Genomic DNA, 17338 nt, shown 5'->3' with positions numbered 1-17338 from the left:
ATGTTCTCTATCTTTACAAATTTAGTCGCAAATAGATTGCTCTGCATAGCTCAGTTGTTCTGTTTTATAGACAAAGAACAAGTTCTATGATAAAGTGACAGGCGTATCAACATTTAGGGTAACCTTTACATCACAAGCTTCAGCCAATCAGAGAGCTGGAAGGGCTGGCCGTACCGGCCCTGGTCATTGTTACAGGTTTGTCTGAGATTTATCTAACTCTTGCAACATTACTTAGAGTCATTGGCTGAACTTCAGCAGTATTGTTTCAATATACAGTCAAACATGGATAACTCGTCCTCGGATAGCTCGAACACATGGTTAACTCGAACGGTTTTTCCGGTCCGTTCCCACGCAATGATAAATTGCTTTAAATAACTCGACCTCAACTCTGTTAACTCGAACAGTTTTTTGCCCAACGGCTACCGAGACGGTTGTTATCGCTTTAGAAAATCACTTTATCCCAAGCCATAGAGGAAAACCTCAACTTTTCATGATTCATAGGCGTCGTTATTACTACCATCGGCAAAATATTTTTGTCAACGACTTTTCTAAAGGTTTGGTGAAATTTGATTTGACCAAACATCCGCTTAGCGATGACCCTTCGAAAGCGAGGAAAAGTGAGGTAACTTCGCATAAACTTCAAGAAAAATCGGCAAAATTGATCTTGGTTAAAACGCTCAAAAGAAAAAGATGTATTTTTTTCTGAGCATTTCAGCAACGATCGAGTTTTGCCAATTTTAATCTAAAAAACGTCCTGGCAATAACATCACCTCAAACAACAAACCAATCTCAAGTGATAGAAAAGTCTCTATACTTTTTGATAAAAGAGTTTTAAACTTTACATTAAAAGCATTTAATTTGAAACAAGCCATTTATGCTTTTGATTTATATTATAGTTTGTATATGTACATGTATCTACTAATAAATAAATAAATACATGGACTTGTGACAGTGCTCTGATAACTTGAACACTCTGATAACTCGAACAGTTTTGCTCGGTCCCTGAAGTTCGAGTTATCCATGTTTGACTGTATTTATATTTTTAAAAGTTTGTGTGTATGCACGTATGCGTGTTCAGGTATAGCTATCAAAATCTTGGAATAAAGAATCTGCTTTGCTGAAGATTTGATCTCGGACCATCCCGTTCACCAGTCCACCGCCTTACTAATTTGGCCACACAAGCTTGATAACTTCTTAGGTGGTATAACTTCTTAGGAGCAAGTACGCAACGGCTTTCCATTACTATGCAGGGTGATGGCATAACATCACGAGAACCTGGTAGCTCTTATTAGTAAGCTTACTCAAATTATCCATCGGAAATGTGCCAGGTTAATAGCAAATGGCAGGCAACTCTCATTACCTCTCATTGTGTATAAGCTGATTTTTAATACCCTGGCAACGCCGGGAGCACAGCTAGTATATATATACTAGAAGAATGATCGGGTAATAAAAAAACCTTTGGACAGAAAATTGATTTTTATTTAACAAATACAACATTTGCCATTCTAACTTTTAAACTTTATATCATGAGAAAAGGTTTTGTGCAGTTCAAAAAAATGAAGAGAAAAGCAAAACAACTGTAAAAGTGTTTAAACGTGAAATAAATAATGAGTAATGATAAGATAGTCTGTTTTAATACAATGTTTACAATGAAAAATGATTTGATATTAGTATAGTTATTATGAACTGAGAAAATAAATTAAAAATCATGAAGATGTTGAATTAATGTAATGCACATAGAAGTGTGTGTATAAACAGGTTATCGTTGTAACAGAATCTATCCATCAAAACATTGAATATGCCGATACTGGTACCCCTCGATACTGGGTATCTCAAAAATGAGATATCGGACTGTTTTTTGTCTGATACTTTGTCTGACCGAACGAATAGAGAATTTAGATGCAATTCCTACTTGAGACAATACAACTTTCGTGCAAGGGTTTAAATTTTATTTTTTATAGCGATAGCCATAAGGGAGAACCAGAACATGAAGCTGGTAATGCGACATTTAAAATTGAAACATCACATTTGGAAATTGCACAAATAGGTAGCGAATTTGGAAATAAAAAGAAATACAAATGCGAAAGGTAATGTTAATTAACAATAAAAAGGGCATATATATAAAAAGGGCCCCTATAGCTTGTAACCTGCAATCGCGCTAAGGATACCGTAGATAAAATAGTTAAGACTAATAAGAACGGCTTAGCCTTGTGGTTAGGTGCTCATGCTTGCAAACTTACAATTGTAATTGTTGTGAGGTTAAATCTAGCGCGATATGCGTTTTTCATTGCTAAATTTTAATCGATACAACTGGACACAGGGATGAAAACAAAAGATAAATAAAAACTGAGATTTATATATACTGTAGATATATTATCTATTTCAAAAGAGTTTTAGCATAATTAAATATTTATTGGATGATAATGTGAAAAAAAATAGAGAATACTCCAGTGGCTTTAAAGGTTTACTTGCAACAAAATTCACATAACAGTTATTTAGTACCAAAAGATTCACCGTGTCTTACCCTGCTGTGTTGTAGGTGTAAAATATGTGAAAATGTGATTACAAGCTCTTAAAAGCTCAAAAAGGAACAGTTCACCGCAGCCATCACGAAAACGCCGTAGATACCTTTTCAAAATGGCTCAAATGGGACGTAGATGAACACGATGGCTTCTGTTTACCCTTTCATGCAACCTCATTTGTCGAAATGTTTTTACAAATATACTTCACGCATTCAATAAAACCATGTCTATTATCGTTACGTGTCTATTTCATCATCATCGTAATGCTGTCACTTTGAGCACTGATATCTCAAAACCTACCGTAAAAATTTGTTTAATTTTTTAACCTTAGCTCAGAGGAGTGCATATCATCCTCTGATAAACATGATGAGCCTGTTGATCACCTGTGATAGTCGAAAATTGCTGCAGAAATTATCAGCACTGTATGGCAGGAAGTGTGGGTCACATGATCAGATTACAACTAGACGATTAGACCAAGCCGAAATGAAACTGTAAAGTAGTGAGCATCTACACGTATATTTGATACAGGCTTTTCGGTAAAACCCGAAGTGTTTCTCATAAACTAGTGCTACGAGACGTTTTATATTGAGCCTTTTATTTGCCTTTTAATTCATGTGATAACATCGCGCGTCAAAACAATTACCAAAATATTTGAGAACGTCATCGAAATAAAGAGATTCCAAATTACGGCATTTTCGTGATGGCTGCGATTAACTGTTCGTTTTTGAGCTTTTAAGAGCTTGTAATCACACTTCCACATATTATGCACCTACTACACAGCAGAGTAAGACATGGTGAAGCTTTTGATATCAAATAACTAATGTGAATTTTGTTGCGAGTAAACCTTTAAGGTTATCTTGTTGACGTTACTGGCAGTTGTTTCCCCTTTATTGCTGACAGGCTCTACTCGTCCAGCGTGTTCAACAACGAGTTTGACAAGTTCTCAGAGCCAGAGATAGTGAGCAGGCCAGTTGATGACCTCGTGCTCTTGATGAATGCCATGGGTATAGAAAGGGTTGTCAACTTTCCATTTCCTACACCCCCATCTCACGAGAGCTTACTGGTGATCAACCATTTTATTAAACAATATGTATTACTCTTGTTGTCATTGCTGACTCTAGGTGTCATTGCTGACTTTGTGTCACATTCAGCTGATATTTTCAGGCATGAGCTCTAACCAGTGATTACCTGTTGTCTTTTACAGTCTGCACATAATCTCCTCATTAAGCTCGGTGCTGTAGAGACTACTAAGAAAATAAAAGGTTAGTACAAATATTCGCTGTCAGTTGTTGTGTTCTCATGAGAGCTCTTTATACATGTAGATATAACTTAGGAAGAAGAGACAACTCTCATGCTTACATATTTATTGTTGACAGGTCAACATCCAGCTACTCGTATCACCTCACTTGGAAAGGTTATGTCCTTATTTCCTGTAGCCCCGAGATATGCCAGAATTCTTTCAATGGCTCACCAAAAGGGCTTACTAAAGTATGTCATAGCTTTAGTGGCTGCTTGCTCAGTTCAAGAACTTTTCATGGAAGGCAGTCTAAGCGAGGCAAGTTTCACTTTTTACACAGTAGATTACCAATAAAATCTGTATATATACATGTGAAGTGTATTAACTGCACGTCTGTATATGTACAGGTGAAGTGTATTAACTGCACGTCTGCATATATACAGGTGAAGTGTATTAACTGCATGTCTGCATAGGTACATTTGAAGTGTATTAACTGCATGCCTGCATATGTACAGGTGAAGTGTATTAACAGCATACCTGCATATGTATAGGTGAAGTACATTAATAACACACCTGCATATGTAAATGTGAAATGTATCAACAACACGCCTGCATATGTACAGGTGAAGTGTATTAATAACAAACCTGCATATGTACAGGTGAAATGTATTAACAACACACCTGCATATGTACAGGTCAAGTGTATTAACAGCTTTTAGAGGCATCATGTCTGCAGTACCTTTCTCCTATATTGTTAGGGTAACGGCTAATAGATTATCTGGAAACTGTGCAACTCTGCATATAAAAAATAGTTGCAAGATGGGCGAACTAATTATTAATCGTAGCGGACTTGGTGGGTTGTGACTAACATGGGTGCCACCTGCTGATGGTTTCTTGTTTGGCACTTGTTATTAACCTGTCAATCACGTGACCCCTTGCTGGACAAATTTTATTTTGCTTTCTGGTTTCTTTCTCTGTGACGCCTAGTAGACTGTCAATCATGTTTATTATCTTCATCAATTTGATGAATGCTGCCAGTGATGGAGTTTGACACAGTATGTTGATATATTGTCAAAGTTTTACTCTCTGTCTCTGATTGTAGAGTGAAAACACTCCTGGTTTCGCTCAGCAACTTCAAAAACAGAAGCTGCAATGGGCAGGAAAAGTGAGTAGCTAACTATATGATGATATTGCGCGTGAGGCGAGGGGAGGCATGACCGCTCCTAGCTTACACGCTTCTCCTTGAAATTTGTTCCTATTCGCATCCAAGGTTGCCATCCAATCTGACCAGTATTGTTTTCGTGTTGCTAGGGAGAGTCGCTGTTACTAGGGGACCTAATGGTTTTGCTGAAGGCTGTTGGTACGGTTGAGTATGCAGGCTGCAGCCCTTCCTACTGTGACCAGCTCGGCATTAGATACAAAGCTATCTTAGAAATTCGAAAATTGAGAGTGCAGCTAACAAATATAGGTATGTTTATTTGACTGCTGTTCGCTTCTCCCCTGCTGCAAAAATCCTTGTCATTCTTCCGTGATCTAGATAAAGGAGAGTTGTGTACGGTTTTAGTGAATTCGGTCATACCTAGCGCTAGAGTCTCGGTAGATCCCAAAATGAAACCACCAACTGAGAAGCAGGTGAAACTTATCAGGCAGATGATGCTGGTGGGTCTCAGTGACCATATCGCTAGGTGAGTCATTCAACTTCATCTCAATTTATTAAAAGACAACTGTATCCTGCGGAGAGGGGTGATAACTTCTCCTATGTAAACACGCTTGCACTTTAGATTAGTTGAGTAATGAGAAAGAACCATGATAGAGTCTTTACTTGATATCAGAGAGCTTTATATACAATAACATTTAACATACCCTTTTGTTGCAAGATGTACTGGTGAAGACGTGTCATATATGAGTTGAATTTGTTACGCTATCTGCGGAGTGCCCATTGTTATAAGAATATATTCTTTATCATTCTTTTTGTTCCATAGCCCCCAAAAAAATTAACTGTTAATGCGTCAGGTAAATATGGGTAGCATTAACATAAATGTATTATATAGGACTATGTAGAAGAAATATTTTATATAAGAAGCTAAATAAATAATGTACTATAAACAATAACAAAATTTTGTTGTTGTCAAAGAATGTTTTTGTTTTAACAAGCTAGCAAAGTATCGGTTGTTTGCAGAGACCTTTCTTAGAGTCTCTGCAAAGTGAAACAACTCGGTATCTGACATTAGAGACAGTTCAATTAAGGTGGAACTTTATGATTCAGGAAATGGAATTGGCAGTAGATATGCGTAGTTAGTTAAACTCAGATGTTATGAACTTAGCTAGAGGCTCTTTAATAATATTTTGCATATTTCCTTGTTGTAATTGTTACATTCAGTTTCTACACTGTTACTCATTTCAGGCTTTGTTATATTTGTGTCATTTTCATTCTCCTTCACATTTTCACTATCAGATGGCTTAGTAAAGTTTTTAAAACATACTTCTAACACAGTTTCTTGTTGTAATTTTAAGGCAAGCTTGTTTTCTCACTACTTCTTCCTTTTTTCACCACTATTATCACTTGCGCTAGCGTTGTTGGGATCTGTCAATGTGAAACATTAAACTACTAAAGGTGTGAAGCACGGTTTAATATTATTCGAGCACCGTAGAGCCAAACTTTCTAACTGAGAACTGCATACGTACATGTGTGTATTGGTCTACAACTGTGGTCGTTGTATGCTGGAAATTACTTTTTACACTGAGACAAAAATTTGCTCAAATTTCACGTTTTATGTTGAAAATTTGAAAGTTGAAGCAATCTGTTGGCTGTATACAAAACCAAAATGAGACACTCACCACGCTTAGGAAATACCAAATATATATTGTTTTGTTCTAAACTGATCGATCAGATAGAAGTGACTGTAGCCCTGAGTATTCAGGGCTACATCTAATCAGTCTAGCAGGTGTATATTATATAGATGATTGTCTTTTCATATAGTATCCTTTAATACGTATATTTACAGATTAAATGTAGTAGCGAATGATGCAGAGCCAGATGTTAAGAAACGTATGAGAAACTCTTACCAGGTAGGTCTACGCTTCTAGTTGAGTCATAAAAAGCTCTAGTGTTTATTTATCCTTCCCAACAATAGATCAATGCTTTCAGAGCTGTAAGGTTTAAAAATCAAGCGGGTGGGGTCGTGTTCTACACGGTCCTGACTGACATCGATAAAATTCAAAGTTGATTTGACCATGTAATTTTAGCGAATAAAATTGTCATATTAGTTGTTTTCATTGCAGTTAAAAATCATATTATTTATTTGCTCAAAGGAAGTTTAGTAGAAATACTAGGAACATTGTTACTCTTCACAAATAGAGTCAGTTTTCAGTGAGGCTGATTATATAATTTACTATTACTGCCCTATGTTGACATAACCCTATATCTCTTCAATTTTTCAAAATTGATTTTTTAGTCTCAAACTCATTTTCCTTGCTCAATGTAAGCTGGAAAAAAAATTTCTCAAAAATTTCCACGGGAAAGCCATTTTTTACACTTCATAAACCCTATATCTCCCACTAATAAAATATAAACTGCGGACATAACCCTATATCAGCTAATACAGGGTTTTGTCTGCATAATATGCTATTCAATTGATGTCCAACCTGCAGACAAAGACAATCAACAACATTATGCCATCAATTTTTTGCAATTTTTGTCGCTAAAAGTTTGCCTTGTTGTTAATGACTAGACTGTGAGGCTTCATATATAGGATTTGCAGAATGGTAATATATTCTGAGTTCATGGAATCCTATCACACTGTCTGAAGTTGCGTGATATAAGTTTTGCTGGCAGACTAATTTCACCAATGAGCGCTAGTCATTCAACAGCAAGAGTTCACAGATATATTCAACTTTACAACTCACAGATATATTCAACTTTACAGCTAAGTACTACTTTTAATTTATATTTCCTCATATCCAAATGGATGGAGAAGCCGGACCACTTGATATCGGAGCTCCAGCAGCAGCAGGTATGCCTATTTCATCATTGCGATCCATCCACCAGGAGTAAATTTTGTGCAATAAACTTGTTCCTATATTAATATGATATAGCATATTTATCTTGTCATATTTTAGTATATTCCAGTGACAATAATTAATTTATGGTTTACGTTTTAGGAAACCAAAATGATATTAGCACCTCACCAAAGTGTAGGAGGACAGATGAGGCAAAGAGGCAGCATGATATTGAAGAAGGCTGTAAATGTTTACGACTTTGATGACTTCACAAAGTGTGTGGCAGCAGTCTCAGTTAAGGTTACAGTGCCTGAGGTTACTCAGTTTGTTAACTACAAGAGCCACCAATCGCAAACTAAGCTGCAAACAGCTGGCCGTCCAATGCTCAGTGAAGTTAATGTGATAAAGTTTGTAAGAGGAAGCAGAAACTTCTCTTACAAACTTAATCATGAAAATGACACTCCATGGCTGGAGTTCGACTTTCTAAAGTCACGGTATAAACCTTCGGCTGACCGAGGACTGATGCAGTCAGCACATTGGGGAGTAAGCAAGCAGAAGAAACAGGGACTGGTCAAGAACCTGGTTGAGAAACATATGCCACCGAGCCGTCACCGATTTTGGAATAATTTGGTAGTCAGCAATGCTGTAGTCTTGGTCACAGACTTTGAGTAGACCCATATAACTATATGTTAAGCAAGTGATCCTTCAATTATTATATAGCGTTACCGAGGTTTTATAATTGGTGTGGTATAATGATTATATTTGACTGATCTCCATATGTGTTATGCAATGTTTCTCTATTCCAAACCATATATCAATAATTCAATACATATTTGTTCAAACGTACATGCTAATATGTGGATTATTGCAGGTGATAAAATGCAGACCAAGCCCTATATCTCTAGGTAAAGGGTTTTGTCTGCATAATTTTAGTCAACAAATGACAATATTAGCTCACTAAACCAATTATCCCATTGTTCATCTCATTGTTTAACTCGAATCAAAATTTCAATTGATAATTATATTTGAGATAACCATACAAACATTGTGAAAGAAATTTTTTTTTATCATATTCATATGGTAAGGCTAGACAACAAGCGCTCTTAAATCGTCTCTGCAGAACAATTTAACATTCCGGAGATATAGGGTTATGTCAGCACAGGGCAGATTAGTAGTTGCAACTTTTACTCATGTGTCACACCCATATTGTTGATATGTTGAGAATGTAGTTCAGTTAGTAGTCGTGTGGCTACTCAATGGAAACTTAGGTTGCTTATGTTGAGATATGCGCACTTGGAGGCTTCGGTTTGATGTTCTGTGACAAGAGCCGAGCAGTGCTAGCAGTCGTTGAGGACATTCTGTGTGTTGCAGTGCACTCTTATTGATGACTACTGCTACATCCATCCAAACTCTGTACTAAATAAGAAACACTGTGAATACATCATCTACCAGGACATAGTGGATGCTAACAACAAAATCTATCTTAGAGGTCAGTGGAATTCGTAATAAGATATTCATTAGGAGTCAATCATTTTAATAAGACTAATACACATTTAATAGATATAAAAATTCAATAATAGATATAGTAGAAATTATTGACTTGTATTACGAGTTATTAATGTATTCAATAATATCTAGTCTTTTTCAATTCTGATTATATCATTTTATTACTTTTTGATAAAGTGCTCAAATGACTGCTAACTGCTAGTGAAGCTGAAATAATTACCAACCAATATGGTGTTACTGCACTGCAATGTAACAGTACCAATTCATTGCTTGGGATAATTAATGTTTTATACGTGATTATAAGGGATTTATAGTTAAGTCCTTTTTATTATACAGCCACCATTATCAGGATACAATCAAGCAAGGGAAGAAGAAATAGAATTGTGGGTAAAATATAAGTTGAATAATAATAAAGACGAGCAGACAACTCTAAAACATAATCCACCATTATCTAAACTACTATGATATAATAATATTTGAACACTCCCACATAGTTTTGATAATTTCACAACAAAATAATGTATGCAAATACGAAGCGTACACCCTGTAATAATAATGTTCCTAGTTACCGGCCAGCCAGGCGTCTATCCCACATTTAACATAACACGAAGTTTCTCGAAACGAATTTTAGGTAGGGGTTTGGTGAAGATATCAGCTATCATATCATCAGTTGGACAATATTCTGTGACTATATTGTGGTTTTGGACTTCTTGTCGAATATAATGATATTTTATATCCATATGCTTGCTGCGCTTACTAACGTTAGTGTTGTTTGCTATGCTGATGGCCGATTGGTTGTCTATGCAGAGTACTATTGGTGGTAATGTCTCTCGAGTAATGTCAACGAATAATTGCCGTAGCCAGGCTGCCTCTTTTGCAGCTTCGAAAGCTGCGATATACTCGGCTTCTGTTGAAGACAGAGAGATTGTCGATTGGCGTTTACTGAACCAGCTGATTGGCCCACTGCTAGACATAAAAACATTTCCGGATATCGAGTGTCTAGATTCGTCGTTCTCAGCCCAGTTAGCATCTGAATAACCAACGGGTTGTGTGTCAGTTTTGTTGAATGTAATCCCATAGTCCATGGTGCCTTTTAACTATCTGAGAACGCGCTTTGCGGCAGTGAGGTGCGTTTGGGTCGGCATGGAATTGAATTTCGACAACACTCCCACAGAATGTGCGATGTCTGGTCGTGTAGCTGTAGATGCGTAGAGAAGGCTGCCTACAATCGATTGATATAGAGTGTGATCTACAGATTTACTGCCGTCATCCTTCACTAGTTGTATATCTGTAGCGAACGGGGTTGCTACACTTTTGCAGTCGGACATATCATACTTCTCAAGAATCTGCTGAATATAATGTTTCTGGTGCAGCTTCACTGAGGTGTCTGTGAATTCCGCGTTTATACCTAGACAAAATTGCAGTTGCCCTAGGTCTTTCATCTGAAACTTTGAACCTAACGATTCTTTGATTATTTTCATTGATTGATCAGTGTCACTTACGATTACGATATCATCTACATAGACCGCTAATATCGTTTGATCGCCATGGTCGTTACGTACATAGACACATTGTTCAACGCTCGAAGGAGAGAAGCCAAGCTGCCGCAGATACTCATCGAGGACTAGATTCCAACATCGTGATGATTGCTTTAGGCCATATAGAGAGCGATTCAATTTGCATACCAACTCTTCATTTCCAGGCGATACAAATCCATCAGGTTGTGTCATAAATAATTCCTCGGAAACTTTACCATTGAGAAAAGCTGTTACTACGTCCATTTGATGTATCAACATGCCTCTATCCGTGCCATATGATAGAAGCGCTCGAAGTGATGACCGATGCACTACTGGTGCAAATGTTTCATCGTAATCTATTCCTTGTTTTTGACTATACCCTTTGGCTACTAATCTAGCTTTGAATCTGTCCACGCTTCCATCGGGTTTGCACTTGGTTTTGAACACCCACTTACTACCAATGGCTTTACGACCAGCCGGTAGATTTACTAATGTCCAGGTTTGATTATCGATTAATGCGGTGTATTCTTCGGAGGCAGCGTTCATCCGTTGCTTCGATTGGGGACTAGACATAGCCTCTGACTTTGTTAGCGGTTCGGTTATATTGCTGGTGAGGCAAGCTACATGATTGACATACTCATCAACCCCGAATCTTACAATAGGATTGGGGTTTCGCTGTGATTTTCGTGTAACTGCTGAGTGATTTTCAGGTTCTGGTAATTCAACTGTCAGCTTTTCGGAGTTGTCTTCATCCTCACATTGGTTAGTCTCGGACTCTGGTAACCCTAACCTATTTTCATCTATCACGACATCTCGGCGTACTACGACTTTCTTAGTAGAAGGATTATATAAACGATAGCCTTTCGATCTAAGGCTATAGCCAACAAACATCATTGTCTCTGCTTTATCATCCAGTTTCTGACGGAGCTCACTTGGTACATGAGCATAGGCTAAAGAACCAAACACCCTTAGATTACTAATATCTGGTTTACAGTTGTACCATTGCTGGTATGGAGTTGTGGGCTCATGGTGAGCAGTAGTGGGGGCACGATTCCTAACATAAACAGCTGTTGAAATGGCCTCAGCCCAGAAATGTTTCGGTAATGCGGCGTTGATTACTAACGCGCGGGCTAATTCACATACAGTGCGATTATACCGTTCTGCTACACCGTTTTGCTGTTGTGAATATCTAACGGCTAGTTGATGCTGAATACCTTGAGAGCGCAGGTATTCTTCAAATTCGCTTGATACGTATTCCCCTCCACCGTCAGTTCGAAGGGTTCTGATTGGCTGGCCGGTTTGGTTGGTCACTAAGGCTTCAAACTCTTTAAATACTGAAAATACATCCAATTTCTCATTGATAAAATACACATACGAAAATCTACTAAAATCATCAATAAAACTCACAAAATATCTACTGCCACCAATTGATTTATTCTGCATTGGACCACATACATCGCTATGAACTAGTTCTAGCACTCTAGTAGATTTAATACCATCTCTAGCTATAAACGGTTTTCGAGCCATTTTGCCTTTCACACAAGGGTCACATATGGTACCTACACTTACGTTAGACAGATCGGCACCTGTAACAAGCTGTTTACGGTTCATAAGTCCGATGCTGGTAGGATTGATATGAGCGAGTCTCTTATGCCATATATCGTTACACGACGACGCTAGATTAGCTTTATGATCAGACGACTCCAGATCTAAATAGTAAAGTTTCCCAACGAGCGTTCCCATAGCATGTATTTGGTGGAGTTTGTTCTTAACCCAACATCTACTGTGGCCAAATTGTACTATCATACCCTTACTAGCGGCCGACTGTACAGAGAATAGATTTTGTTTTAAATCTGGTACATGAAGTACATCGTGGAGAGTGGCTTTTCTTTTCACTTTCCGGCTAACGGACACTGATATCATAATGTTACCTGAGCCTATGGCATCCAATACTCTGCCGTCCGCTATAGCAACTTTCTCAGGCTGGTCAAACTTTGTGTATGTACTGAAACCACCGTTTTCAGGAGTCATGTGACGAGTTGCCCCGCTGTCAATGAGCCATTTTTTCGCTGCCGCTATATTTTCTCCTACTAGAAAAGCACTCTCCTCACTTTGAATTTCAGTTGCTTGGGATTCAGTCACAAATTTAGCTCCATGCTGATTCGCCTGACCACGGCCCTGACCACGACTACGGCCCTGACTACGACTGTAATTTCCGCGACTATAGTTTCCACGATTGTAATTAGCACGATTGTAGTTACCTCGACTATTCTGTTGCGCTGTGCAATCTCTGACCATGTGATATGGTGAATTGCAGTTATAGCATTTTCTCTCATACGTGTTATCTCCGACGGTATATAAGGCAGTGTCAGAATTTGAAGTCGTTTTTCCATACTTGCCGCTTTCCCCAGAAATCATTTCGACAGCTTTTACGCCATGTTTCTGCTCTTCATTGAGTAACGCGTTTTGAACAAATTCTAATGTTAGGGTTTCAGGCTTTTGCGCTTTTAAGGCTGTGACGACAGTTGCATAGCTACTCGGCATACTGCCCAACAGTGTTACTACCTGATCTTTCTCACTCACCGGAGCTTTGATAGCCGTGAGCTTGTTTACAATATCCTTCATATATTTTAGATGATTTTCTATAGGTGTACCATCACGCATGATAGCTCTGAAATATTGTTTCTTTAGATATATCCGATTTGCTAGTGTGTTTCTTTCGAAGTGAGACTGTAGCTTCTCCCACGCTGCTTTCGGTGTCTCACACTCGGTGATCAAATATATGAATTCATCACTGATCGCCAATACAATATGACTAAGAGCTCTCTGTGATTGTTTTATATAAGCTTTCTTAGCATCTGCACCTTCCGTTGGCTCTGCAATACTACCATCACAATGTTCATAAAGTTCCTTTGCAATGAGCAAATGTTTTAGTTTGAATCTCCAGGTAGAATAGTTGGACGTAGTAAGTTTATCCACAGACAGTTTATCATCCATGGTGCTTGCTTGATATTAGAGTCTTCCTGGGCCCATAACCTAATGTTTTATACGTGATTATAAGGGATTTATAGTTAAGTCCTTTTTATTATACAGCCACCATTATCAGGATACAATCAAGCAAGGGAAGAAGAAATAGAATTGTGGGTAAAATATAAGTTGAATAATAATAAAGACGAGCAGACAACTCTAAAACATAATCCAACATTATCTAAACTATGATATAATAATATTTGAACAATAATTTCATGGTTAACTCTATTGTTCCATATTGGCAGCATGCCTAACTTATGATTAACTCAATCAGTACGTGTGGACAATATTATGGCGTGTCCACTCTTGCCTCTACCCTCTTTCCTTTTTTCAGATCATTTCATACTTGAGCATTCTAAACCTTCTTACATGATTATTCCTATAATCACACAGCCTCTCACCCTCTACAATTATAGGGTCTAATAGATTTGTCTATGATACATTTTATTTCCTATTATCCATTTTATTTCCTATTATCCATCTTCTTACCACTCAACAGGTGTGACTGCGATTGAACCTGAGTGGATACCAAAGTACGCCGACTCGAGATGTACATTCTCTGAGCCTCTTGAATCTCCAGAGCCTCGGTTTGATGGCTCGTCTGGGATAGTAGTCTGCCATCTTTCCTCGACATTTGGTAAGTTTTTCGTCCTTTATGATCTGATTCGTCTAACTGATTTGCTATTTACCTCTAACATTATACGCCACGTTATATAAAGTTGTGTGCTCACTGCTCAGGCCCGCACTCATGGATGCTGCCCAAGGTTGAGATGCCATACCCAAATAAGATAGAGAAGTATCGGTGGTTTGCCAAGGCCATTCTAGAAGGTCTCGTTATGAAAAAAATGAAGCCACTCGTTGCCAAGTATCTTGCATCTCCTTCTATAATGCTCAAGTCTTGGGCAAGGTTTGTACAAGTACCTGCAGAGTCTTGTCTGTCACTTGCATCCTATACACTGTTTATGTGTGTGGCTGTTGCTGAGTTCTCGTGTTTTGATTATATGCTATACAGCAGTCATTGTTTGTTCAAAGATATAATTACAAATGGGTTTCCTTGCAGTCAAACAAAATTATATGTAACCAAATTTCATAAAGCTCTAGAAAATTATTCCAATAAAGTGATTCACGAACAACTGAGTGCAATTATGGTTGTTAATCTACTGCTAATCTGTTGCTAATCTGTTGATAATTTATTGCTAATCTGTTCTGGTTGTTTGTAACTATTGATTTACATTGTTAGCTACTCGTCCTTAAAGCTATTTATGTCTAAAATTCTTATGATAATTAATTTTATTTTTAATATTTACCATTTTTATTATACCAAATAATATGGATGGCGGTGATATAAGTTACATTATGTGATATCGCTTATAGCCATCTAATCCTTTTAATATTACCTTTTTCATTCATCAAAACCTCTTTTAAAGGAGGTATTATTGAAGGAATAAATGGTTTTCTTCGAGAGATCAAGTTTTCAAAGCTGCTAAAAAGTCCAATGCTTGACTAATAAAATTGCATTGAATATTTTCTAAATGATGTTGAAAGTTTTTAATAAACTGTATTGACCAACCATATTTGAAATAATGAAGATGATATTAATATGACTCATCAGTGAAGGTCATACTAGGATTATAGTTTACAGCATGTGAAGCCTGTGAACTTCATGATTGACAGGCTTCAACCCAGAACAGAGGCTATCCTACAGGCATTGTATGGAAAAAAGATTTGCACTCGTGATTCCTTGAAAGCTCAGTGGGCTGCAGACCCATCTTGTGAGTATCAATGATGACCATTTAAAATAACTTCAGTGTTCAACACTCCTTATTGACTACGACTGGAGTTGTCTTTTGGAACTGCATCGTGTAGCATACTTGCTATCATCTACCAGTAGTCACTAATGTTTTCCTAAACAGATTTCAAGGTGTCGTATTTATAGTTTGTGAGCCTTTTAGTTTAGTTTATCCTTTTAAAACAACATAGTTTATATACCTGAGGGTTGAGGTTGTTGTTTGTTTTTAATCGTACAAATCAACGATGAATATTTTCCATCTGCTTATGTTATATTATTCCTCGCCAAGTTCGGAGACTACAAATATTCTTAACTATATCATTCACCTCAGGAAAAGCTAGTTACCAATAGTTTTGCAGAATAGCTTGCCTAATGTGTTCAAAAAAGTTGTGTCATAGATGTATTGCCGGTCTGTCTCATGTTCCTCCTCTCTTGCTCTGTCAAGGTGATTTGTTTATTTTAGTTTTACTAGAAGAAGTAATGCAATGGCTGCCCAGTTCAGAGCACAGCACTGTCTCCAGTATGTGGCCTCCATTAAAACATTCGGTAGAGACTGAAACATGATCAAGTTGATATTTTATATATCATGTTATCACATTGATTATATGATGAATATATGTCATTTCCATATTTTTATATAATTTGGAGAAAGTGATTTCTAACAGCAAGAAAGAACACCGCATAGCAATTCTTCTACTATGAGTTTGGTAAAATCTGTTGCCATATGCTTTATGCATACATCCAATCCTGTTCCAATGACGTTATAAGAATAAATGACAACCTGCACTTTTCCGTTTGAGCATCTTGTTTACTATTTTCATATTCATTCATTCAGTTAAGTGTGATAGGAATGCTGGCGTCTCAATGTTGTCGAGTTTCTATGTAAAATAATTCAACTGTTTCATATTTGTGCTTGTGCTATGGCTACGATTGTTTTTCCTGTTCCAAACGATTGAGTTTACAATTGAACGCGTCATTACAATTAGTTGTGCCTTTAATATTTTGGACTTGATATCAGAAACTCCTGTTTGTTTATCATTATGATTAACTTCGTGGAGTTAAACAAGCCAATACCTGGCCAAGTTAAACTAAACGTGAGGTCTTCTGTTGCCTAGCCCTAATATTGTATTTTAGTCAGAATTTGGGTTTTTATTTTTTGATGCGTAGATATGCTTTCTACTGATCATATAAATGTTATGCTCTCACAAGTTTGAATTCGATTGCAGGTGTATTTGAAATATTCGCGTAGCTCAGAGCTCAGCAAAAATTATTATCGGTGGTGATTGACCAGAGATGCTGATGATTCAGTAGTTCACAGCCTCCATTAGCTGTTGCCATGTTTTTATGTATGCAAGGACTTGCAAGTTAGAGTATTTCAGTTCCTAGACTGAGAGGGAGAAATAAAGATATTTTTATTCTAGTTATTTAGCATGGAATTATTTGGGACCAAGACCCTATCAAGGAGTGTCGCATAGTGACAAACAAATCATTATTTTACTGTCTTGGTGTCTGTTCTACAGAGTAGTGCAAATATGACTACTTAGTCTCGATCATATCGTAATGGTAGGCAGTGCTAATAATACTTGCATAATAGTAATGGAATAGTGAATAATAATAGTGAGTACTTTGTACAAAAAAGATATACCTGCCTTAGCACTCATATGACTGAGTAGACAATGATTAATATGTATACTTTTAGGATTGATGCGCTGATAGCCTATAACCTACTACAAAGCCC

General features: G+C 37.3%; 1 protein-coding gene across 1 annotated transcript in view; it reads left to right on the top strand.

The window, feature by feature from the left end:
* Positions 1-16386, top strand: part of LOC137390849 (probable ATP-dependent RNA helicase DHX37) — a 39179-nt gene extending 22793 nt beyond the window's left edge. The window contains exons 16-28 of the mRNA XM_068077167.1: positions 71-195; positions 3423-3585; positions 3727-3784; positions 3899-4077; positions 4862-4924; positions 5071-5227; positions 5324-5444; positions 6765-6828; positions 9130-9247; positions 14311-14448; positions 14550-14718; positions 15486-15583; positions 16064-16386. Of these exons, the coding sequence (XP_067933268.1) occupies positions 71-195; positions 3423-3585; positions 3727-3784; positions 3899-4077; positions 4862-4924; positions 5071-5227; positions 5324-5444; positions 6765-6828; positions 9130-9247; positions 14311-14448; positions 14550-14718; positions 15486-15583; positions 16064-16164 (1554 nt within the window). The 3' untranslated portion in view covers positions 16165-16386. The remainder of the gene's footprint in view (positions 1-70; positions 196-3422; positions 3586-3726; positions 3785-3898; positions 4078-4861; positions 4925-5070; positions 5228-5323; positions 5445-6764; positions 6829-9129; positions 9248-14310; positions 14449-14549; positions 14719-15485; positions 15584-16063) is intronic.
* Positions 16387-17338: the final 952 nt, after the last annotated feature.

This window comes from Watersipora subatra, chromosome 3 (genome assembly GCF_963576615.1).
Source record: "Watersipora subatra chromosome 3, tzWatSuba1.1, whole genome shotgun sequence".
In the NCBI taxonomy this organism is placed as follows: domain Eukaryota; kingdom Metazoa; phylum Bryozoa; class Gymnolaemata; order Cheilostomatida; family Watersiporidae; genus Watersipora; species Watersipora subatra.
This window is presented reverse-complemented; position numbering and strand designations above follow the sequence as displayed.